The sequence below is a fragment of the Microchirus variegatus genome, assembly GCF_963457635.1.
Source record: "Microchirus variegatus genome assembly, chromosome: 7".
Classification (NCBI taxonomy): Eukaryota; Metazoa; Chordata; class Actinopteri; order Pleuronectiformes; family Soleidae; genus Microchirus; species Microchirus variegatus.
The window spans coordinates 20,042,525-20,069,353 of NC_139808.1; the positions used below are offsets into that span (position 1 = coordinate 20,042,525).

At 41.3% G+C, this 26,829-nt stretch overlaps 2 protein-coding genes across 2 annotated transcripts in view; one reads left to right on the forward strand and one right to left on the reverse strand.

Annotated features, from left to right (window-relative positions):
* Positions 1-1,632: 1,632 nt before the first annotated feature.
* On the reverse strand, positions 1,633-5,152 carry lhfpl5a (LHFPL tetraspan subfamily member 5a; the record flags this gene model as incomplete). Its single annotated transcript, XM_083891958.1, has 2 exons — positions 4,747-5,152; positions 1,633-1,895 (listed from the first exon to the last, which is right to left on the reverse strand). The coding sequence occupies exons 1-2, from the start codon at positions 5,147-5,149 to the stop codon at positions 1,633-1,635; spliced, it is 666 nt and encodes a 221-aa protein (XP_083748084.1). The 5' UTR covers positions 5,150-5,152.
* An 11,416-nt stretch (positions 5,153-16,568) lies between these two features.
* The window catches only part of kif21b (kinesin family member 21B), a gene marked incomplete at both ends in the record, with an annotated part of 92,201 nt that continues 81,940 nt past the window's right edge, over positions 16,569-26,829 (forward strand). Inside the window, one exon of the mRNA XM_083892942.1 lies at positions 16,569-16,609. Coding sequence (XP_083749068.1) covers positions 16,569-16,609 — 41 coding nt within the window. The remainder of the gene's footprint in view (positions 16,610-26,829) is intronic.

Sequence of the window (26,829 nt, forward strand, 5' to 3'; positions counted from 1 at the left end):
GTTAAACTCGTAACATTTCAAAATAAGACTGATGCGACACCATTTAAAATAAATGTTAATGTTAGGAGCAACTTTACCTTTAATCTGTAATCAATACTTGGGCTGCAACTAGTGATTATTTATATAAAATTAACTGATTAATATGTTTAGAATTGTCTCCATTAATAGGTGTTTTGTTCAGATGAAGAAACCAGAATATTAACATTTAAAGGTGAATTAAGTAGTTTATAGTGCCATCTAGAGGAGAGGCTGAAATTTACAACAAAGAACTGCTCCTCTGCTCACCCCCTCCCTTCCCTGAGCGATACGGTATCCTCAGCCTGTCAAATGTCGTCCTCGTTGTCTTTCTCCGTGTCAGCAGATGAGGTTCGTGAGGTGAGGGAGAGGGCGAGCTACCGCGGCCGTAGCAGACGAAGCGGAGAGAGTGGAGGCGGGACTTCTGCTACAAGTAAAGCGACGCTTGATTTGTTCTCTCGCGTTTGTCTATACAGGCTCCAGCAGAAACATGGCGTCTCGCTGCTAACAGTGGCTATGCAACCGCGGCCCGGGACCATGTTATTTTACATGACTTTTTGAAACACTACGAAAATGAAACAAAAACTATTATACAGCGACTAGACAATGCAGGAGCACATAATACGTATAAAAGAGTGGATTTTGGGTTATATAAACCCATAAATACTACACTGTGTCCCTTTAAGAAGCTGAACATTCTTTTGTAAATGTATTTTATCTATTGAAAAAAAATCATCAATTACAAAAATTAATTTGTAATCAATCATTGCAGCCCTAGTTAATACTCTAGGGTGTAAGTACAGTTGTATTAAGTTCAGGACTGGAAAATCCAAGTGTAGTTGGAGTTTGAGGTTGACAGCCACTTTATTAGGTACACAGGACACTTAAAGTAGCAGCAGGTGTGTTCTGCTGCTGCTGGACTCCTGTTTCATGGTTTGTCATGTGTGTTCACAGATGGTCTCCTTCATATCTTGGTTATAACAAGTGGTAATTTCTCTACGTCATCTTGAACCATCTTGGGTCATTCTCTGAACTCTGGCATCAACGAGGCATTTTCTACCCAGAAAAAGTGCTGCTCGCTGGGTATTTTTCTCTTTTTCTGATCCGTTCTGTGTGAAAACTAGATGTGTGTGTGTGTGAAAATCAAATTAAGCCACGTTCAAAGTCACTTAATTCCACTTTCCTCATTCTGATGCTCAGTTGTGTCAGTTGGACAGGTGTACATGTGTGTAAATGTCTCAGGACTTTAAGCCCCTTGAGTCAACATTGCTCCCCTTTTCCACTTCCTGTCCAGCTCTGGTCACTGTCGTCCACCACGTGGCACCTATGCGTTATCTGTAGTTGAGGGGGAGAAAAAGGGGCAGCATGAAGTTAAAATAGAATTAAATCCAGACTGTGACATATTGACATGTCTAATTTACATTTTAAATCAAGAAGCACAAGCATTAATGATGCTGGTGATAATAACTGATAAGTTGTGCGACGTGTGCATGCTTTAACAGGGCGAGTAGTTGCTTACTCTTAGATCTAATGTAACTTTTCTCATTTAACATAACCACATATAAAGACTAACAGTCAGAGTAGCTTCAGCTTTACTGTAACTGTATGGGTTATTTGTCAGGCTTGGGAGTGAAGTCTCGTACCTTTGCCCTCCACCTGGAAGTCCTCAGGCAGCAGCTTGTCCTGTCTGCTGCCCAGGCTGAAGGCCAGGAAGGAGAGGACCAGTGAGTCCATGATGCTGATGATGGCCAGGATGTAGGCCCAGCGCACGGTGCAGTTGCCCAGAGTGTATTTGTCGGTTCGCTGGCCACACATTCGCTTCACCTCGTCTGAATCCCAGCCGTCAGGATAGATCATACAGCCAATCACCATACACGTACCTGACGGAGGGAGACATGCTACTTACAGTGTTGGGTTTTAGGTCAGGGACAGAATGATGTTTTGATGTTTCTTTATTTAACCACTTCTTCCCTGACCCTCTTTTTGGAGTCCCTGCTCGAAAATGACATGCCCAAACTAAATAGAGTACATCTCTGCAGTTACAAGGCCTATGTGGATTATCTTGGTATCGAAATAAAGATAACACTTTAGATGCTGTAGATGCCACAGTGTCCGAGTAAATGCACATGGAACACAGCATAAAATAAATATTTTTTTCTCTCGTCAAAAGAAATATTGCATTTTAAAGCATCACCTTTAAAATATGCAGTAGGAGCTTAAAAGCACATGGAGGTCATGTAACGTGGACACGAGCTGTGCAAAGTCTGATGCTGCTAAAGTGAAGCAGAGTAAAATGACAGAGGTTTTAGTAAAGAGATGTCAAAGTGTTCTCTCGTTTGGCACAGTTTGGCACCATCTGTACCATGTGAGATTTCTTAGGTACCGAATGATTAAAGCCCATGTCACTATTGGTCTAAAAAGAAGAAACATTTACAAAATGATGGTGTATCTCGTCTGTGCATTGATCTTGTATGTAAACATTGGACATTTGCGTCCAATGTGAACACACTATGAGGATTAGGAGGAAAACTTTTCATGGATGCTTCCTGGTGTTTTCATTCGGTGACATCAGACTTTCCCCCCACTCCTCAAATGAGTCTGCAGAGCTTTCAGAAAGGACGAGACAACTCTTCCACATTCCAACCTCTCCATGCCGTCTCGTTTCAGTAGCGTTAGTTGTGGCGTAAAGTAAACGCGTCTTTCTTATGTGGCGAGGGAATGTCACCGGACGACGAGAAAACAAATCACTGCTGTACTGAGAAACGCAGTGTCGCGTGGAGCTGATAATCAGCATTGTGTGAACTCTTGACAGTGATTGGTTTATATTTAAATGTACGTACTACAGCTTTAAACAAACATATTTATGGGTAGTATATTCAGTTTCTGCCAATGAACAGTCCTAAATGCTACACTCTAATTTGCTAATTTGGAAAAAAAATGATTATAGATGTGTTTTTTAAGTGCTTTATAATGATAAACTTCCTACATTTAAATAGAGAAGGATTCAGAAATAAATAAATAAGTGTGTGTGTGTTGCCTAGCAACTCCAGAAAGGTAAACTTGTTCATTCATTATTGACTCAGCAGAGACAGCTGGACTCATCTCTGTATGAAGAGCCATGTTAAACGATCAGGTGACAAGGAGAAACATTAGCACACACACACTGATCTCACTTTCACTTTCTGAGCCTCACACACACACACACTCTCTCACTTTCTCATTGACTTCCAAACACACTGGGGAAAGCTGATGACACATGAAAACAATTAGGCTGCAGGATAGAAGCATGACTTTCATGTTCAAACACACACACACACAGACGTGGAGCAGGTGTGTTGGTATGAGGAAGGAGACGAGGACATGCCTCAGCTAGTTCACAGGATGAAGCAGCTCCTGTTCACAGGTGTCAGATTTCATGTCTCTGTGTTTTACAGATGTTACCAGATTAAGTTCTTTAGTGAAGGTGAAGGTTCTCAGTCATCAGAATCTTTGGTGGAATTGCATATGATATATGATTTGAGAATTTATGGGCTGTGACACGCAACAGCGCAAACAAATGTCTGTTACAGTCAAATAAGTTCACACAATGTGGATTATTATAGTGCTGTGGAACATATCCTTTAAAGGACTCATATTATTTCCTATTTCTCCAAGTTAAACTAGTTCCCTGATGTCCTAATGAACAGGTCTGTGACATGCTTTGGTCAAAATACCATAAGGATGAAGCACCACAGCAGTTCAATCACCCTGCCAAAACAGCCCTGTTCAGAACGCTCTGTTTAGTAGTATCTCTTTAGGTCCACCTTAAAAAAAAGTAAAACGAAACTTAAGGGACAGGAAATGACATCAGCCACAGAGGCTACTGGGAGCTAACAGCAGTTAGCATTTGGAAAAGTGATCATTTGCAGGCTCTAGCAGGCACATTGCTGTCATATATAACATGTATCCACTGGACAGATAAATCCTCTGAGGCTGGAAGTTTGTGTAGAACTCTGTGCTGCACTGTGGAGCCAAGAATAGAACTTTTCGCAGACTTGCGGTTTTCGAATACTGTTGCCAGCACTCTCGCCACTTTTACGGACAAAGCGTAAAAGTGGAATCTAGCACATTGTGACGTCCCAATGAGCGCGGAAGTCAACATCGCGTTTCATCTCCTGAACTTAGACTGAGGAGGACCACAAAAACCTCCATTTTTGACCAAAGTAATTTTTTTTTCACACTTTGCTGTCTGATAGGGACAGAGTCCCAAATATAAGGATTTAAATGATTTGATTTAGCGTAATGTCCCCTTTAAGTAATTTCAGCTGATTTTCTATCAGTTTTTCAAGTTAAAATTGTTCCTTCAATTAAGTTAAAATATTCTTGTTATTTGGTTACAAACATGTTTTTACCTGTGTATCTTCTTACTGTGAGAGGAGAGAAAAATAGACAAAAAGTAAAAGGGAAGACAGTGATTTTCCCAGTGACATTCCCACGCTGCACACAGGAAGTGATTTTTTTTTGAATGCTTGGGCTATGCTTCTTGACTCCCTCCCACATCTACTCTACTGCTGTATACACCCAAACGCTCGCTCAGTGAGACTTGATTGTTTCGCTTTTTCAGATGGAGGAAGCAGCAAACGGAGGTAGAGTAATAAATAAAAACACTGAGTGAAAGTTACGTACTGCATCTTTAAGCTCAGAAAAGGCTAATCTAAACTAACTAGTGGTCAAACCCTGCTCTATCCTCACTGGAGGCCAGCTGCATCCACGCGCAGATCTTGTACACACTCCCCGCGTTGCAGAAGAAGAACAGGCTGAAGCACACGATGCTCCCCACCACCAGCAGCATGGAGATGCCCACGAAGAACATGGCCGTCTTGAAGGCACCGGACGGGATGGAGCCGAAGTCCAGCGCGCTCCCTTTGCACGTGAGCTCCGCGGTGAGCGCGTTCCCGATGCAGTAGTGGAAGAGGCCGAAGTATCCGGCCTGAGGCGTGTTCACGCTGTCCCCGATCCAGTAAGGCTGGATGAAGACCACCACGGTGATGACGGCGAACGTGATGGTGAACACGGTCCACAGCACGCCCATGGCGCGCGCGTTGCGCACGTAGTTGGTGTGGTAGATCTTGGCTGCTTCCTGCGCTGGAAGCATGGCCGCTGTTTGTTTGTTTGTTTGTTTGTTTGTTTGTTTGATTGAAGTGATCAGGTTTGTTCTTCTCCTGTGTTTAAAGCTATGGAGCCTCAGTGAAGCTTCTCATGCTCCTGGAGCTGGATCACATGTGGTCCTTTAAATCCTGGACAGAACACACACACACACACACACACACCTGTGAGAGTGATGATGATGATCACGTGTCCCACTTTTGCTGTCTGAATGAAAACATTTGATACAATTTGTTGGGCATTATTACACACTTGATTTATAATGAATGACCTTGAATTTATGATATAGTCATATACAATAATAATAATAATAATATAGAAATGTAAAACAAACATATTTAAAGGTTTTCTTACCTGGTCAGAGGGCAAAAGGTGGAGACTGTGGATGTCCGTGGATATCACCACAGCAGCAGTGTGCTCTCTCTCTCTCCAGAGGAAGGACGGACATAATGAATGATTAATGGTTAAAAGATCTGCAGAATAGAGTAACATGGCTTTCCAGATGGCAGACCAGACAAGTCCTCCTCTCACTTTTAAAGTAACAGGTTACCTGATCACTTTCACTTTTCAGTTTCCCTTTTTTTCCTAAGATAGATAGATAGATAGATAGATAGATAGATAGATAGATAGATAGATAGATAGATAGATGGATAGATAGATAGATAGATAGATAGATAGATAGATAGATAGATAGATAGATAGATAGATAGATAGATAGATAGATAGATAGATAGATAGATAGATATAATTATAATGACAATTTGAAAGTCATAAGGAGAGAATCTAGATTCTGTCAGATTATAGTGGTTGTGGTCCCTAGGGATCATGATAACGTGTAGGTTTTACAGTCAGACACCAGATGGCGCTAGAGAGCTGCAATTTCACCTCATCATCATCACATTACAGGTGCTCATGTCTCTGTTTCCTCACTTTCCCTTAAAGACATCACATGCTGTTTAAGTCTGATCATCCATCTGTCTTCTATCGTTTTATCCTCCACGTCAGGGGTCACCAACCTTTTTGAGACAGAGAGCTACCTTAAGGGTAAAAAATAATATGGAGGGCTACCATATAATATTTTTTTGTTTGTTTACCATTTAAATGATTAATATTATGCATTCAACTGCATACACATTCATTCCAGTGATTACTCCTAACGATTACCAGTTTTTATAAACAATATCAAAGATATTTTACTGAGCGATCATACGGATACATGCAAGTGAGGTGAAGTGAAGTGAGCCCGCGGGCACCGTATTGGCTGCCTGCGGGCTACCAGGTGCCCGCGGGCACCACGTTGGTGACCCCGGCTCCACGTGAATTTACCAAAAATAAGAATTTATAACGGTGTCTTTGATCCTTTGTCTTAATGCAACTCAACTGGTTTTACAGTCACATGTGGGTTGTATTTTCCACAAAGCTTTTCTCCAAAATACGTTAAATTGTCTCATGTGATCTAATAACCATATTCCACCATTACGTGGTGTTTCTTCATGTTTTTTGTCTTTCATATTGCAGTAACGCTGTGAAGTACAATTTATCATTCTCTGATTAACCTGAACAGTTGTGACCACATTTGTATGGAGCGCTATAAATTCAGTTAATAAATACGTTTATTATTATCAAATATCTCACTTCATTGAGATTCAAGTATTGGCTTATTTAAAATGATGCTAACTGTAGTGAAACATTTAATGATGACATGTTAGCTTCTTCGAAGTTATGCTAATTGTAACAGTAGTGATACCTATTAGCTTCTTTTAAGTGATGCTAACACTAACACATTAAACATGATATTACTTTCTTTAATGTGAATGTCACATTAGTGACACATAAACCATAATGGCAGTTAGCTTCTTCAAAGTGACGCTAACAGTAGTGGCACATTTAACCATAATGACTTAGCTTCTTTTAAAATGTTGCAAATGGAAGTGACTTTCTGTTAGCAACCATAATGACTGCTAGCTTTGTTAGCTTCTTTAAATTGATGGTGACAGTAATGACACATGAAACCATTACATGTTAGCTTCTTCAAAGTTATGCTTACAGTAGTAACACAGTAACGACTGTTAGCTTGTTTAAAGTGATACTAACAGTAGTGACGTGTTAAACCGTGACGACTGTTAGCTTTGTTAGCTTCTTTAAATTGATGATAACAGTAATGTTCTAAAATTAGCAGAAACGTTAGCTTTGCTAAAATAGTCACGTTTAAATGTTGTGTTCGTAAGTGTTTCTTGTGGTTGCTAATCTGTCCTGTTTACTCACAACTACCTTTATCGATAGATAGATTTGATCATTTTAATCTAGATCTAAATTAATTGTCATTTCTCACATCCAGTTTGCATGAGAAGGAGCTGTTTCTTTTTTCCCAGTTCAGCAGAATTGGTCTCTGTGACAGAAGACAACAAAAAAGTTATTTCATTACACTCCAATCATGTTGTCCCTATACCAGGGTCTATAACACCAGGAATTACTGTTAAAGGGTCTGTTTTAATGTTTCCATTCAGTACTTTAGACAGTGTATAGAAAATACATTGATAAATTAGGATGACGTCAGATAGTGTGTTGATGTTGTTGATTTGAGCTGATTTCTGCCCCAGAATCAGATTCTGTGATGATTGTTCCCTCTGCAGCTTCAGTTGATGTTTATTTATTACTCTTGATCTTTGAGCGAAACTTTGACACTCAGAAGGTTGATGTATGTGTGTGTGTGTGTGTGTGTGTGTGTGTGTGGGCACAAGCATGTCGATGCACTTAGCTTTATTAAGCGACACTGCCCCAGTGTGAGAGCAAGGCGCTTTATAATCAGGTTATTTAGGAGCGGCAATTCAATTTTCCTGGACAGAATTGAGTGCAATTCTCTCCTCTCTCTTTAGGACCTTTTCTGGTGTAAACGCTGACCTTGTGAGGACCTGTAGTCCACATGAAGACCAAAACCAGATCCTAATGAGGCAGAACCTAATTTCTGCAGAACTGATTAAGGTTATGCAGAGGAGTTACAGTGAATGTACAGAGGATGTTGTGAAGGACGAGATGAGGAGCCAGTTTCCCAGCTTTACTCTGGGTTTTACATTCAGCGTGTGAGTGTGCGTGCACATGTCGGCACTTGCTCTCTGAATACATAATGTGATCTAACATGTTTGTCTCTAATTGAATTCATAAATCATAGTGATCCTAAAAAGCTAGTCGATACCACCTAGTCCCACAGCGTAGAAAATGTATTTCCTGAAGAAGCTGTACCTAAAGAGTGTTGTTATGTACGAGCCACTGGTTCTATATCACACTCCTGTGTGTGGTTAACTCTCTATATTGTCTGCAGGTCAATTTGCTCTGAGAGCCTCGAAGCGCACAAAGAGGCTTTTCTCTTCTGTCGTCTCAGCATCTCTTCCTGTCCCTTCCTTTTTCCGTTTTCTTGAGAGTGCCGTTTCCATAGAAACAAGGCCCTGGATGCCCTCAGAGAGAGGAGAGAGTAAGTGGCAGGAGAAAGAAAACAAAAACTGGCAATATTGTCCTAATTTAATGGCGTAAATGGTCATTATTGGTGAGATTTAATCCTGTTAACCTTTAAAAACCACTATTTCTGTCCACTTCTAAGGTGTTTTACTTCAGTAAGGGTGCTTCTCATTTAAATTTCAACCTTTTGACCATTAAATTACATTATGATGTAGCCTAGTAAGTAGCAGCTGTCCACCAGGGGGCGACTCTACTGGTTGCAAAAAATCATCTGTTTGAGTAAATGATCCGACTTTTTACTTGATTCATAAAATCTATAAACATTTTCCTGTGGAGTAAATAGTCCCAATCATGAGATTCACATCAACCAAACATGATGTCATTTTGTAAAATTGAAGCTAAAATAAGACACATGTGATTCTGATGCTGTCTGGTTATATGATGTCCTAAATTCTGTCTTTAACAGTTATTGTTAGGCTGATGAAGAAAATACTCAAATACTGTATATATAAAATGGAATGAAACATAGTCCTGGCAACATAGAGCCATGGAAGGGTCACTACATTCTCTTTTGTCAGCTGACATAGACGCACGTACTCCATCATGTGAAAACATTCAATGAGCAGAGGACCAAACAACAATAAGTCTTTGTTTACTATGTCACATGCACACACACACATTCACAGATTTGTGAAGCTATTCGTCTTCTTAGGAAACTTCTTAGGATCACAATTCAAGTCCTTACCCCTAAACTTAACCAGTTCCTTATAAGGGTTCAGTCTCATTAGGACCAGGTTTTAGTCTCCTTGGCAACTACTGGTCCTGACAACTCAGGACAGTGTTTGCACCAGAAAAGGTCATAAAGACAAATACAGGCACAGACGCACACACTCTCTGCCCTCTGAAGCATCAGTAACTCAGTCAATGACAGTCACTACCTCCATCGTCTAGAGGCTGCAGCAGCCACTATGATCCACCCTCACCCTCACCCTCCTCCAGGCTTCAGGCTCCAGGCTCCAGCCACTGCTCGGTCACTGCCCACCAGGAAGCACCAGAGCCTGGTGAAAAGACGGAGGGAGAAGTGGGTCAGTGTTTCGCCGCTGGGTCGAGAGCTGGTGTGTGTGTGTGTGTGTGCGTGCGTGCGTGCGTGCGTGCGTGCGTGTGTGTGTGTGCTCTATACCATGTACTGCATTTTAGTCTCGATGGGACTTTTGGTAATGATTTACAGGGCCACACGGTGGTGAAGTGACTAGCATTGTTGCCTCACAGCAAGAAGCTGTGACCCCAGTTCAGATCCCGGTTCTAAAGTGATTTCTACTTGCTCAAAAAACCCCAGTAGTTTGACAGTATAAATACTTCTTCTCTCCACCCACCCCTGCACTGCTGCTGTATACAACTAAACGCTACCTCAGTTTTCTGATGGAGAATGTAGCAAACATCAGTTTACATCTTTTAGTTACGCAGTTAACATATACATAGAGTTTGTTCTGCTGTAAATAGTGAAAGCTCTGCAGAGGTGATGGGACAAAGCACTGTGGTGGGTGTTTGGGGGTTGGGGGGTCTAATCCTCCCAGGACTCTGCCCCTGCAGCTGACTCACATAAATCCCAAACACATAAGCAGCTCCTCAGTCACACACAGGCACGTGTGAAAACACTGACACCATCACAAATCCCTGCTCACTTCATTAGACCCACAAATTCTCTGTGTGAAAGGAAACGGATGGAGGCAAAAAAAAAAGAGAGAGAGAGAATTCAACTGCATGACTTTTAATTTCTCTTTGCTGCTGCACCTCCTTGCTTCCTTCTTTCTTTCTTTTTCTTTCTTTATCCAGCCAGCGAGACGGAGAATGTGCGCTGGCGTAATCCAAGCCAATTCAAAGTGTTTTGTTACTGTGAAGAATGGAGGATTAGTTTATGGAGCTCCAAAGCCAAATATAGCTGGAGAAGATGTGTGAGGGGATTATAGACACATCAAAGAATCAGGATGGAGGAGACGTTAGAGACTAGGCAAAAAAAAAAAGAAAAAGAAAAATGATGCTTAAAGTTTGTTCAACAGAAGTCCATGTTTTGGGGATTTTACTTAATTTAATCCAAATACTGGTTGATGGGGATATGGGATTTTCACTTTGCAGTGTATCCTATATAAAACCACTTTATTAGGTACACCTGCTTCTAACATCTGATCTGTCAGTTCAGTTAGTGCAGGGAGAGAGTTCAGAGTTTATGAGGCTTTTTCTATGAGTGAGTTGGAGCTCACAGACTCAGGTACCTGGGCAGGAGGCTGTGACACTGACAACTTTATCAGGTGAGGCTGGAGGTGTAGATGTAGTCCAGTATGTAGAGGAAGGGGGCGCTGATGAGCCTGCTGGCTGCACTCACTTCATGCTGCAGGGCCTTGATTTTGAAGCTCAATGTGTCAGGCGTCCTCTGTACCTAATAATGTGGCAGATGAGTATAGTGTGTGTGTTCTTGTTTGGGCATTTTTGTGAGCACCACAAAACGTGTATACCTAAGGAAGTGAGGACATTTTGGCTGGTCCTCACATTCTCACACCACTAACATGTATTTTTCAGGGTTAAGACCTGGTTTTAGAGTTAGGGTTAGAATTAGGTCTAGGTTAGGGTTATGCACTAAGTTGGGATGCTTCAGGTTAGGGTAAGGGGGAAGGCGTTATGTCAAGGAATGTTCTCACTATGAATGCTATACAATCGTGTGTGTGTGTGTGTGTGTGTGTGTGTGTGTGTGTGTGTGTGTGTGTGTGTGTGTGTGTGTGTGTGTGTTAGAGGCTTTTACACAATGTATGTCCTTTTCACTTTTTCCTAACATCTGAAAAGATGCAGCAAATGGAATTGAACACATGCTGCAGTCATTACAGGACCATTATGAAGGGTAGTACGCATGCATGTGTGTGTGTGTGTAGGTCCTTTTCTGGCATAAACACTGACCTTGCCAGGACCAGTAGTTCTCAATGGAGTCCAAAACCTGGTTCTAATGCGACAGAACCTAATGTCTGAGGAACTGGTAAGGGTTAGGGGTAGGTTTAGGGGTTATATTTGAATGTGTTTGGCAGCCTAAATGCTTTGTTTAGGCTGTCTAAAGAAATAAAAGTCAATGAGAGTCCTGAGAAGAATATCTGCATGTGTGTGTGTGTAAGGCATTAAATCCCAGTTGGAAAATGAATCGCTGACTGACAGAACTTGGGGGCGGCTTAAATATTTTTCTCTGTGAATTGCTCTCATGCCGTTAAAGTGCTATTTTGTGAATATGTGGCCCCCAAATACTGGGATCATGCAGCAGTTTGGCAAGTGCAACTTCAAAGTATCTGCAGGATTGTATAATGCACACAGTCTGGTTATGAAAGGCTTTCATACTTTATTGTATAGGAGTGTTGAGAAGGAGGCGGCGCACAGTGGTACAAATAAACAGACGTGGGGAGAAGGAGGTGGGTTTAAGATAATGTTTGGGAAAACAAGTGCGGCCTAATTATGTAATGGTTGTAATGGCATATGACATGGTCTTAAAAGATCACCAGACAGTGTGTGTGTGTGTGTGTGTGTGTGTGTGTGTGTGTGTGTGTGTGTGTGTGTGTGTGTGTGTGTGTGTGTGTTAATGCCCGATGGCGTTTCCCAGCAGATCCAGCAGGATTTCAGCTTTCTCCTCATAACTGAATGATAATCTTGTGCAGAATTCAGCACTCCTGGCCCTCAGGCCTCTCTCTCACACACAACATTAGGAACCATAAAACCAAGACAGTCCTGACAAAGATATAGATACAAGAACACACACACATAGTCTGGTTTCCATCACTTCAGAGGACATAACAATGTCTTACATTAATTTCCCGGACACTTACTCTAACTTTAACCATAACTCCTGCTGTCCTAAACCTAACCTTAACCTAACCATAACCTAACCATGTCCATTACCTTAAAATGTAATCATTTACATGATGGGGACTTGTTCGTAATGTCACCGTAATGTGATTATGTAAAACGATGTAGGTCCCCACAACATGATTAATACCTTGAACGCACACACACACAAACCAGGCTAAGTGCCTAACCCTAAACCAAATTCTAACCCTAACCTTACAAACCACACAGAAAAAGCACATTTTTAGGTGGGTATGTTTTTTTTTTACCTCACAAGGATATTTAATTTCTCTACAGACACTCTCTTCTTAAACACATTCAAGGGCATTTGATGGACCATCATGAAAGAAACATGTTGTTGTTTTGCATCACCTTTTTGAGGGGTTCAGATTTAGGATCTTGTTGGTATGACCTTTATACTTGTGCACTTTATTATATCTTTTTAAAACCCTCCTTTAATTACCCCCTTTTAACTTTTAGATTATGTTGTGAGTTTTATATATCTGTACAATCTGTGCTGCTCACTTGACCTGGACTCCCTGGAAGAAGAGCTCTTCTATCTCAATGGGACCTTCCTGGCTAAATAAAGATGAAAAAGAAGAAATAAATAAAAAAGTTATGAAAGTACATACACAGAAATATCTTATCTCCATATTGTCATTTTTATTTTTTATTTTACAGTACAGTTTTTGTCACACACACTCCTAACCACTAACTTCTTTTATAATTAGTGCACCCATTTGCAGACAGTGTTTCTTAACTTTTATTGACTGTTTTTGTTGTTATTATTCTGCCTCTGTTTTTTTGTGAGCAGTTTTTGTGGATGTTTTGTTGTATTTTCTGTGTGCAGCGAGGGAATGTCACGCGCTCCAGACTTGCAAAACACAGAGAGTCGTGTGGAGATGATAGCCTTATTTAGCATTGTTTGACCTCATTTAACATCGATTTAAATCTAACAGACATTTTTTTTGGGGGGGGGGGGGGTTAGAGTAAATGGTGACATAAACAGAGGGAAACTGACATTAAAGTGACTCAGCTAAAAGAAACAACTTTTTTGTACAACTCTGACTCAGCAATGAAGTTAAGTTAAGAAGTTAAGGTTCCCATCAGAACCCTCATGCAAATGGAGTACATCTGCTCCTCCAGCTCAAACATAACAACCTCTGCATTAGTTACAACCTTTGACCTCAAGGTGTTTAAACCCCTCCCCCCAGTCATGGGAAACGTCTGCAAGTGTTTACCATGGATGTATTCGTCAGTTTAAAGTGACCTCACATGTCGCCGACGGCTGCAGGTTCATTCATATGTGGGTGTGTCCGTGGGCGGGGCCACGCGGGAGGGGCATGTTGAGCCCTTTGATTGGTTCGTAGTGCAGAGTGAAGTCGGGGCTACGTCAGCAATTGGCCGAGGAGGCTGTCATTCGAACGCGATTATGCTGCGTTCAGGGACTGCTCGTATTTTGTGGTATCATAGCAAGTACAGTAAAGTCAGGAAAAAGCAACAACTCTTCTTGTTATTGTTGACATTCATTCAGTTATATATACACATATGCTTACATAAGTACAATTTAGTCATGTTTGATTCATAATATCCTTTTTTTCTTTCTACTGAAGAAGAATCAGAGCAAGTGTCAAGCCTACAGGAAGTTCAACTATGGTTTCCCTGGTACAGGTCGATTGAATATTTATTATTCTACATAGAAACTGTGAATGACTTTTAAACATATTGTTCAAGATGAATCCACATTGTAAATAGACTATTATAATAATAATAATAATAATAGTTACACAAAAATAGTATTATATCACAGAGAGGGCATTCTGCTTCAAAATTGGCATGCACTGCATGTACTTTGCTTTTACACGCCATGTTCACTTAACTTGTCAGGAGGTGCTCCACATTCTGTGTCTCTGTCTCTTGCGGCTGTGAATGAGACTTTCCGTGGTTGGAAAACATTCAGCATCACACTGGGCTTCAAACTCAAGATTCTTGGGGTCTGGAGAGAAATGAGGGTCTGGAGAAGCTGCACAGTCCCAGTGGAAGGAATGCATTGGACTAAAAGTCAGGATATCTTTGCTTGGATGCTGCATTTGGTGCCAGTATTGACAAATTGCAATTTTGCAAACCATAACTCAGCACACCAATGAATTCTCTGACCCATAATGTGTCTCTTTCAGTCAAGAACCATCTCAAAACTCAAATCTGCGGTGCCTCGGCCTGAGTTAGAGATAATAATTTATGCCCTTGTATCTTCCTGACAGGACTATTGTAACACCTTGTTCATATTTCTCAGAAAAAACATCTCTGAACTGGTTGAAAACGCTGCTGCAAGGCTGCTAACCAGAAGCACATGCATTCCTCACATCAAACTGAGAGATCTGAAATTAAATTTTAAATTCTAACTCTCAATTAAAAAGCCCACGCTCCTGGCAGTGTGTGAATGGGTAAGAAAGATAGAAAAGTGGTATTAAGAAACAGAACATTTACCATTTAGTTAATAACAAATACATGGGTGATCACAGCTTATATTGACCTTATTATTCCCCGCTAAATGATAATTTGAGATCACAAGGCAGATTAATACTGTATGACAGAGGCCTCTTACTCAACTGAGGTCTAGTTTGGTCAGAGGGCATCAAACTTTTAGAGAAAAAGACATTGGAATAGTAATATTTATGATCATATTTCACATAGTTTCAAAATAAAAGTGTTTGTTTTGATACGGAACGATAAATAGTTCACAATTTGAACTTATATATGATGCACAATTAATATATTAATAAACAAAAAACACAGAGATTATATATATTTTTTTATATTAACCCTTTAAGGTACTACTCAACCATTTGGTCGACCACACTTTAAGTCACTATATCTCATTGAATAATACATCAAGCTGCACTCACTAACACTTAATGTGACTTGTTTAAAACACAAACACCAATCAAACAACGCAAAAACAAATCAAAGAACAGATAAAGCAAAAACACAAACGCAAATCAAAAACACAAATCAAAAAACACATACACCTATTAAAAAAACGCAAATCACAAAACACAAACGCAAATCAAAAAACACAAACACCAATCAAAAAACACAAACACAAATCAAAAAACACAAACACCAATCAAAAAACGCAAACACAAATCAAGTAACGCAAAACCAAAAACGCAAACCACCATTGTGAGTTAATGTTTTTGAGTTTTTTGCTTGAGGTGGGATTCGAACTGGGGCCAACTAAACGTTTTTGTTTTGCGTGTTTTGATTTGCATTTGTGTTTTGTGATTTGCGTTTGTGTTTTTGGTTTGTGTTTTTGATTTGTGTTTTTTGATTTGTGTTTTTTGATTTGAGTTTGTGTTTTTTGATTTGAGTTTGTGTTTTTTGATTTGTGTTTGTGTTTTTGGTTTCGTGTTTGTGTTTGTGTTTTTTGATTTGCGTTTGTGTTTTTTGATTTTTTTAATTATGAAAAGACTTCTCAACCGTTTGGTAGAGGCCTGTATCTAAAATACTGTAGGGCCTAATTTAAAAAAATATTGTCGTTATTGTTATCATAAGTAAATAAAATAAATAAATAATAATGCTTTTTTTCTTGGTGCGTACCTCAAAGGGATTGTGTGCCGCGAGTTTGACACCTCTGCTATATGGCCTCTGTGAAGGGAAAATTCCCGACGGTCCGTGAAGGCAGCGTGACCACCTCCAGTTCACTGTCTCGGCTCAGTCAGCGTGAGAAGACAGAGAGACACAGACACGTTCACGCTCTTTAAACAGGATGTAGCGACAGAGACTGAACACGAGAAGACGACAGACGGAGAAAGAAACTGTGATGTTGACAATTAACAACATGCGAGCTGCAGCGGAGGTGAAGGAGAAGAGGAAGGAGAAGAAGGAGAAGAAGGCGAGGACAGTGGAGATGAGGCAGGAGCAGCAGCAGCAGCAGCAGGAGGAGGAGGTCACCGCTGCCGCCAGGTCCTGACGGCTGCTCCCGCTGACCTGAGACAACCACATACACACACACACACTGAAAACCTAACAACACAGCAGAAAGAACCCACATCTCGTCTCGTGGACATTGCAGAGCGATAATGGCGAGCCAGAGTGACTGCTGTGTGAAGGTTGCTTTGAGGTAAGTGTGTGTCCGTTTGTCTGTGAATGTGCCGAGCTGAGCACACACCACTACATTGTCTGTGTGTGTCTCCTGGCGATCAATTAAACGCATCACACACACACACACACACACACACACACACACACACACACACACACACACACACACACCCCCCCCCCCCCCACACACACAATCTCCACTACTGTGTATGAGCTGCATATTCATACAAACATGCAGCACCTTGTTGTGTGACTGTAGAGCATGGGCGGTGCTCTGCACTGTATTGATAAGGCTCAGAACAATATTCTCATGTCACAGAGTTCTCTTATATGGGGTGAAGAAGTGACATAGACATGGCACTAGAACAGGCCTTTCATATTCATATTTATTCAATAAGCTCTGGACTATGTTGTCTCTTAGTTGTACAAATGACAACCAAAATACAAACACATGGGAACGTTGTATAAAAACCACGGTGCAACCGCCGGAGAACGTTTCAGTTTTTGGTTCCCTCAACCCGTAGGGAACGCTAGGCGCCTACCCAACCCTGAGGGAATGTTCTCTAAACGTTAGTTTTTGGTTAACTAACTTTAGGAGAACCATGGGCTAACGTTCTTTGAACATTAAGTGTCAATAGGGAGTGAAGGAGAAGGAATATAGCCTACTAACGCATAACGTTCACCTAACGTTCCCTAAACGCTGAGGGAACCAAAAACTGAGATATTCCCCTGTGGTTGCACCGTTGTTTCCAGACAGCGTTCCCGTTTGGTTGTATTTTTTTTTTAACAACTAAAGGGGAATGTTCGGAGAACGGATAACAGTTATGGTGGCACCGATTTGCTTCAATTACAGGACAAATAGCGATTAATTGCACTTTTAATTTAGTATTAGGGGTAGGTTAAAATATCACTTTGGTGATATATCATCGTCCTTCCTTGTGCAATACGCCAGGGCAAATATTGACATTTTAATTAACAAATTAAGTTGCTCTAAAAGAGGGTTCAACAATTAATTGAAGTTGTATCAAAATCACAATATGGCCTGCTATTTTGCCATTTTCTGGAAAATCCGAGTTCATGACCTCGAAAAATCTGAGTTTCGATGACAAATGGAACGCACCTATGACATCTATGTTATCCCATTGTTGCATATTGGTTGTATCCATGAAAACTGGGACCAGTTTTCCAGAAATAGCATTTTAGGGCATCCAAGAAGCCGGTTACATGGATAAAAAACTTTCACAGATTCTCCTAAACTTGTTCCTGTGTGTATTGGCCGTTAAATGATTAACGTGCTGTTGAGTACTATGTCTGATTTAATCAAAGTCTCACTCAGACTCACAGTTGAACAACTTAAGTCCTTTTATTTTTTCCCAAAATTGAATAAAAACACAATTTCCACAGCTTCCACATCTGTAAATTACCTGCGGCATCAGTGGTTAAAAAACTGTTTCCCCCCATCCAGGTGAAACACCTGAGTCGACAAGAAAGGTTCCTGCCTAATGTACAAATGACCGCTAATTACCCCTGAGACCAGCACCTTTATAATACATAAATCATTTTCTGCTCTTATATTGGACACACTGGACCTTAGCCAAAAAAGTATAACATAGTGTTTATAAAAATGCTGCTTCTGCAAGTAAATCACACTGAAAAAGATGTTCTCCTTTAGATCTGTGTTGTTCTCTTGTGTTGTTGAAATGCACCTAAAGCTCTGGCAGCACAGCAGCTTTATTTATTTTGGATCTATAAGAGGAGATGAAAGTGAGCCTATAGACTGTGTGAGCCAAGTCTGAATGCAGATTGAAAGAGGAAGTGTTTACATATATGTGCTGGCGCTTGCTGGGTGGCAGTGTTTGAAATTGGAAGGCTTGGCTTGAGTGTGCCGGTATGTGCGTCTGTAATCATGGTCATTTTACAGTGTGTAAAACTGAGGCAGTGGTCTTTTAAATCGGCAACTCCCAAGCTCTTTCCCATCAGCTAATGATTCCTGATTCACTCGCACTGCGTCTTGATCACAGTCCTGGCTGAATGTAGACCATTAAACTCTCTGTCATTGTGAAAATGTGAAGCAACTGCAGCAAAATGCAAGTCAAAGTGATCTGTTCTTTCCACAAATGTCTTTAAGGACCGAGCCCAGGTAGAAGACTTTTCCTGTCCCAGATCAGGTTGTTTCCATCATGGTACGGTTCATTTTGGTACAGTACAGCATGGTTAGGGAATGGTAAAGCCCTGGGTCAGGCTTGCCTTTTAACTGAGAACAGTACCTTTACCTGGTAGGCGGAATGTGGGCTGTGCCACATGGCCGTGTCAGTGAGATACATAGCGTTAAGGTGTACGGGTGCGACAACATCGAACAATGACATTGAACGCGACACAGGAGACAACAATGGAGGACATCCAGCAGCTTTTTTCCCCCATCGTTTTGTAGTTGTTTGCCTCAAAAAAGACACACACCTTGTATGAGAATAGACTGACGAGGAGTGACGTTCTTCTCAATTCTTCTTAGGCTCCACCCGGACCATCCCATCCCAAAGGAAGGGTCCCAAAAATGGAAATGTTAAGGCCAGCTATTTTGGTATCTAATGGAAACACCAAAAAAACTGAACCATTCCCAGAATTAGATCAGATATGGTTTACTCACTTGAGTTGCATCTTGTGTGAACCATTTCGTCTCACATCCAGAGATGTGCTACATTACCAAATGTAGCACATCTTTACCAAAGCAGCACAAAAATATGTGACCATATTTGGGCCTTATTTCATTAATTAGTAATTTTTTTTTATCACTTTCTCCTCATGGAATGAGGGTCGTGGGACCGCTGGAGTCAATCCCAGCTGACACTGGGAAAATGGTGGGGTACACCCTCCAACATGTAGATTCACTCTCACACTCAAACCTATGGTCAAGTTAGAGTGTCCAGTTTACCCTTTGCTGTAGGAGGAAACTGGAGTACCTGTAGAAAACCCACGTTTATACAGGAATAATATGCACACTTCATACAAAGAGGTTGAGCCATATTTATTCACATATCATTGTTATATTTATAGACACTGAAGTTCACATCCACATCAGCCAGTATCAACCAAAGTGTATTGTGCCCAAAGTGTATTTAAAAAGTCAACATTGGGCCACTCACATGTGGGCAGCCAATGGTCAATTGGAAGGGAATTGGACTTGTAAATGGAGGATGGGTGGTTCAAATTCCGGGACCCATCAAAGGCGCTGGGGTGCCCCAGAACAAGGCACAGATGTACAAACAAAACAAAATCTGATTCTAACATAAATATTAGCCATTTGCGAGTCTGCCACATCTGAACCAAAAGTGACCCACATTCATCTGAAGATATTAGGGTCATGTTAATTATTTATGACGTGGTCCACTGTAGGGAGACCTCCAGATTTAAATATTGCCAAGAGCGCCGCATATTTACCAAAACAGACCCACATGTGTTTAAGAGTATTATGGGCCACATTTGCCATTTCATCCCTTGTGCCTGTGCCAGATGAAAGCCTGCAGTACCACAGTGCTGTGGCCCACATCAGGATGCTGTCATGGGGGTGTAGTCCTCTCTCACTGGGATCCAGTGATTGAACATAACAGGGCTTAAGAATGTACAGTGCCTTGTGTCTGATGGCCCCAGGGGAGGGTTGAAAGTGAAATGTCAGTCAGACGCTGAGAGAATCTCTTTTGTATGTGTTCACAGTGACAACTGTCACAGGAAGTGGGTCAGGAGGTGTTGGGGAAAAACGACAAGAGAGACAGCTGGCGGCTGCTGATGCTCAACTAAAGTTATTGATATTCTTTAGATTAACTCGCAGGATGACACTACACAGAACATGTGTTCTATGTTTGTGTTCACACCATCTATGATGTAAACCAGGGGTCACCAACCTTTTTGAAACCAAGAGCTACTTCTTGGGTACTGATTAATGCGAAGGGCTACCAGTTTGATACACACTTAAATAAATTGCCAGAAATAGCCAATTTGCTCAATTTACCTTTAACTCTATGTTATTATTAATAATTAATATTTATCTTTGTGGAAACACTGATCATCTCAATGATTTCTCACAATAAATATATACAGAAACAGATAAATATCAATATGCAACACTTTATTTTTATATTTTCTCTAAGTGCACATTTTTCAAATTGAACATTTTCAAATGATCACTTCTAAGACAGTCTTGTGAAATCACAATATCCCATTTTAACTAGCTAGCCACTAACATTTTTTAACAAATCATGAATTACTTTGCACCATGTTTGTACAAATAACAACTCATGTAAAATACAAAAGTCAACTCTCAAATTTTTAAATAAATCATGTCACACTTTGAACTGGACACCAAATCTGTTTCTTTGTCAGCTAGTGGGAAGCCTGGCATTGCATGCTGTCAACTAGTGTGTTGTACTCTGGTGTGTAACTTGACACTGCAACTCTGAGTGAGTCTTGCAGATGTGCATCAGTGAGGCGTGTTCTGTGTTTGTTCTTGATGAAGTTCATGTCAGAAAAGGCTGATTCACAAAGATAAGTTGAACCAAACAGGCTTGCAACCTTCATAGCTGCTGCGCATACACCACTGTACTTTTCTGTGTCAACAAGGCACCAAAAGTTTGGTGCAGCCTGGTGGGCTTTGAGGTGGAGGTCATTTTGCAGTGTTACAATTTCAATCTCCACCTGTTCAGCATCCAGGCTGAATGTTGCACTTAACTGCTCAGCAATGCATGATATGTCCACGTTCATGAAAGGATTAGAAATGAACGACACACATGGCTCAAGCTGATCCAGGTCACAAAACCTGTTCTCAAACTCTTGCCCAACTCTGTTTATGACCTGAGAGTACTTTTCTGCAACTTTGTCAAAAGCCTCAGATGCAGAAGCATTGTCTTTCAGCACCATCTGCACAGAGGGAAAGTGCGGCACTTTTTTTCTCTGTAAATGCACAGAGAAAAGGTTCATCTTAGCTTTAAATGCATTTAAAGCACTTATCATATCGGCGACAGTTTTACCTTTGCCTTGCAGCTCACAGTTCAAACTGTTCAGTTTTCCAGTAATGTCCGTTAAAAATGCAAGGTCAAGTATCCACTCAGTGTCCTCCAGCAGCACGGTGTCCTCACCTCTGGACTGCATGAACTCTTTGATTTCATCCAAAAGTGACAAAAAACGTTGCAAAATTCGTCCCCTGCTGAGCCATCAGATTTCTGTGTGTAGTAGCAGGTCACCATATTCAGCTGACAGCTCCTCCAAAAGTACCTTGAATGTTCTGTGCTGTTTAGCTCTGGAACGGATGCTGTTTATGATCTTTACGACGGGAGTCATTACGTGCTCAAAGCAGATCACTTTTGCACATAAGGCCTGCTGGTGTATGATGCAGTGGTACTGCAGAAAGTTTGGGAACTCTGGGTCAGCTTTACAGTGAGCAACGAATCCTGTGTGTCGGCCGATCATAGCAGGAGCCCCATCCGTAGTCACTGATACCAGCTTTTCCAGCGGCACCTTTTTTTCCACCAAAAACTCCTTCACTGCGTTATAAATGTCAACTCCCCTCGTAGTTGTCTTCAGGGGCACTAGTGTCAGAAGTTCTTCTTTTGTGGAGAAATCATCAAACACCATCCGGATAAAGACCATCAGCTGCGCCGTACTGCTGCTGTCCACCGACTCGTCACACTGGATTCCGAACCACCGGCACCTCGCCAGATCACGGTCCAGCTGGTCGGTTAAGTTCCCAGACATCGCCGACACTCTTCTTACCATTGTAGTTGCCCCGAGTTGAACATCGGAGAGACTGGAGAGTACATCGGTTCCATACTTCTCGTCTTCAAGCACAGTTTTAGCAATTATCATCATTGCTTCTTTGACAACCTCCCCGTCTGTAAATGCCTTCTTTTTCTTCATCAAGAATTGCGTAGCTCTAAACGAGGCTTCGGTTGCTTTTTGGGAGTTTTTAACCGGTCTAGTGAAACAAGACTGCTGTTTGCACAAAGCTGCCTTTAACTCGCGGACCTTTCCTGCGCGCAGTGCGCTGCCCGGTGGGTAGTTAGCATGGTAGCTTGTGTGACACGTAGTGAAATGTCTCTCCACATTGTGCCGCTTTGCTATTGCCACAGTTGCCCCGCAAATGAAACACACGCAGGATCCTCTCACAGTGGTAAAAAAAAACTCTACCTCCCATTCGTCGTGAAAATGATATGTTTTCTTTCTTTTTTCTGACATTTTTTGGGGTAACTCTTCTCCTCATATTCGCTGCGTCCGCTAACGTTAGCTTGTTTGTAAGAGCGCAACAAACGCTACGTTTTGGTCATGCGCACAATACTGACCTTTGAACTATACTAGGTCAGAGTTCATTTATATTAAACGCAAAAAACACTTTACATTTTAAGTGTTTATATATATGTATTGTCATTTGTAAGTTACATGTAAGTGTGATTTAAACAAGAATTGCTAAATAAATAAATTATAAAAGCTCACTGGTAAGTGCTGCTATTTGAGCTATTTTTAGAACAGGCCAGCGGGCGACTCATCTGGTCCTTACGGGCGACCTGGTGCCCGCGGGCACCGCGTTGGTGACCCCTGATGTAAACTCACATCTAAAGCTCCAGTGTGTAACTTTTGGTGTTTTTTAGTCATCATTTGTCTGCCGTATCCTGTTTTCAGTCCAACCTACTCCAACCTTTTTTGCAGCCGTTTTGTTTTACTAACACATCGTTCCTGTCGCCTCCGTCTGACTTGACACAAAATAAATCACTTCCTGTGTGCACCACACCACACAGGAAGTGTCAGAGTCACATACTGCCGTTAGCAGATACTTCACTACAGTTTGTCGTGTGTGTGACCCGTGCAGAAGTACCTTAAAGTGATACTTGAGTATCTTATGTATTATACCAGAAAATTGGTAGAAGTTGAAGTCACTTTTTATAACATTACTGAAGTAAAATTCTAGTATATGGCATTTACTGTACTTAAGTATTACATGTAATTTTCAATGTTCGCTTAGTGGTAGGGCGAGTTGTCTTTCATCTGGAAGGCTGTGGGTTCAATTCCTGTCTCTGCTAGTCTGTGTGTGTCCTTGAGCAAGACACTTAACCCCATGTTGCAGCATGTGAATGGCAAAATTGTAGTATAAAGCAGTTCATCAAGACAAGAAAGGCGCTATGTATACAGACCATTACCAACTCTTCTTCTGATTGTATTTGGTAGTAACAAAGATCGTTAGAGGAAATGTACTGGAGTAAAAGTACAAGTTGTTGGAAATATAAATAACAAAGTTAAGTACAGATAAGTGAATTTTGTAATTAAGTACAGTAACAAAGTATTTGTGCTACGTTACATGTCTGTGTATTTACGTGCCCTACGAGTGCCACAAAAAGTGACAGGAAATCTGAAGCACACAAATAAACACATGGGCAAAGATAACTTCCTGCTGTAAAAAAAAAGTGACGCTTTTCCCCGCGTCCACTCTTTTTCCCAGAGAAAGTCAGCCGCTGATAAGAGAGACTGGTGTGTTTTTAATTGCTCTCATGTTGAGCTGCTCCAGGGCGAGCTGCGTGAAGGAGAAGCACATCTCTGAGAGGCTTTTGTGTGCATGCACGAGTGTCTTTTAGAGGGCAATGGGGTTGTCATGAGAGGCAACCAACACACATACACACAGTCTGAGTCGTCAGCATCCATTTCCTGACTGTCTGAACTGTTTTCCCCCAAACAATGTCCACATAACCTCTGTGACCTACAATCCTCTGCAGCCAGGCCCGACTCCCCTGAAGAACACACTTATTGGGATACTTGAGGATTTTGAAGTGTGCTCGTACGAGTTGTTGACACATTATCAACAATGACATTGCAGAGTGAGACTCCCCTGATAAAATCGACTCATAATCGATATCTTAGGGATATGTTTGTTGCCTTATCTTGTTCTTTTACTCCCTTTTCTGACTGGAAAATGAAGCGTATAAACGACTCTCTCCCCTAGAACAAAGTACATAGAGAAAATCCTAATTTTTAGCTTGTGGGGACACGGGAGCTGCTGTTCTACTGCTGCTTTGTTTGCTAAGTTTTTGAGGCTTATGTATAATCTGAACAAGGGACTTCAAACACCAACGTACCAAGAAAACACATTTGAATTTACTGGTGAAGGCAAAAGTGGATTAACAGCTCCTGAGGCTGTGATGTAAAATCGCTGTTTTTCTCTATGGACTTTGGTGCCTGCAGAGTGTGGTGTACAAACACGTGTTTTCAGCTGGAGAAGGCTGTCTTCCTGCAAGAAATGGTTGAGGTTATTGTCTGGGTAGATTAGAAAGAACACAGAGAAAGAAAAAAACAACATCCTTAGACTATTTATTACATTTTAACGTCAGGTTTACAGATACTGTTGAAAATGGCTGTGTTCAGTTAAAGTAAGTCAGGGCAGTGTCACAGAGAGCCAACATGCACTATGACATTGATGAAGCGAAATGGAACTGGCCATCATTCATTTGATTATTTACGCCTGTGCTTTTTCTGCCTGACCTATAAACATGTCTGTCATGAAAAAATGTAGACTCCTACGTTTCACACACACACACACACACACACACACACACACACACACACACACACACACACACACACACACACACACACACACACACACACACACACACACACACACACACACACACACACACACACACACACACACACACACACTCTGTCATCTGACAGACAAATACAGTACAGTACAAGTACAGAACTTGCAGTTTCACTTCATACCTCCTCCTACTTTTGCTGATTGTCTGTTGAGTGCTGCGTTTGCCAAAGATTGATATCTTTACACTTGGGCGGCCTCTTCCGTACTATAAATGTCAATAATTCACTTTATGTGTGTTTGTTTGCAGGTGCTGAGGGCGTTACTCGTCAGCGTGTAAATTTTCATTTTTGTTTCAATCGCTGTCATTCGCTCTCTTTCTGTCTCTAAAGCGAAGGACTTGTCTCGCGCCAAAGTGCTAAGTCAGCCTGAGTATTAATAGACACAAAGACAAGTCTGTTAAGTGCTGTTGTGGTCTTTGACCTTGTGATTGCAGCGGCTCTACTTGCTGTCTAATCCAAGATCTGTTGCCAGAACAGTGACCCGGGGACTCGCCAATAAGGTGATTTTCAGTTTAATGGATTTGCGGTTCAAGATAATGATGATGTTGAGAGGGAATAGAAAACGGCTCTGTAAGTGGAGGACAAAATATTCAGTGTTCTTTCACGACCTGCAGGTGGATGACTTGATCTGTTTTTACTGTTCTTCTGACGCAGAACACTTTGGCTTCAGGGATTCACAAGATTTGCTGAGTCAAATATGAGCTTTTTCCTTTTAGATCCTCTGCTGATTCATTGATTAGACAAGGTTTTTTTTGCAGAAACAGAAACAAACAACAACTGCAAGGGCCTTTATACAAGAGAATCCATGCAATTTTCTATCATATTGGCTTTTTACAGTGAGGAACTTGGGAGTTTTGAGAGCCCTAAGATGGTATTTTTGTTTGGAAAATGGTACATTGTTTTTTTTTGTATTGTCTAACTTTGGTCAACCGTTCCATGTCTTCTTCTCCATCTTTGGTGTATATCTGTAGCAATGTTACAGTGCCACATACAGGCCTAGCATACATACTACATAGTTTATAGTCGAGTTTGCATGATCTCCCCGTGTGTGCGTGTCTTTTCTCCGGGTTCTCCAGCTTCCTCCCACAGTCCAAAAACATGCAATATGGGGATTAGGTGAATTGGTCACTCTAAATTGACCTTAGATGTGAGAGTGTGAGGGAATGGTTGTTCGTCTCTATATGTGGCCCTGCGATGGGTGTCTAACTGTCCAGGGTGTACCCCGCCTATCGACCTATGTCAGCTGAGATTGGCACAGCGACCCTAAAGCAGTAGATGATGAATGGATGGAGTTCATAGTCGTTCTGGGAGTGGGTTTGTGCTTTTGAAGACATTTTTTTAAACTATGCTGTGTAAGGAAAACCTTTTTTAAAAAGCAAATGATCATATCGGGAAAGTTCTCTTTCCGTGTGGAGAAGACCAAACTGTGCTGAAGGCTTTTATTTGCCGCCCCATGACCAAAACACTGGCTTCAAAACAAAACAGGAGTAAGCGGAATACAACTTACGGAAGTCGCCCCTCACAGCTGATAGACAAAGGCTTTTAATGGGAGTAAAAAAAAAAGAAAAAAAGAAGGTGGTGTTCTGTTGTTGGACGTATGTCCTGTGC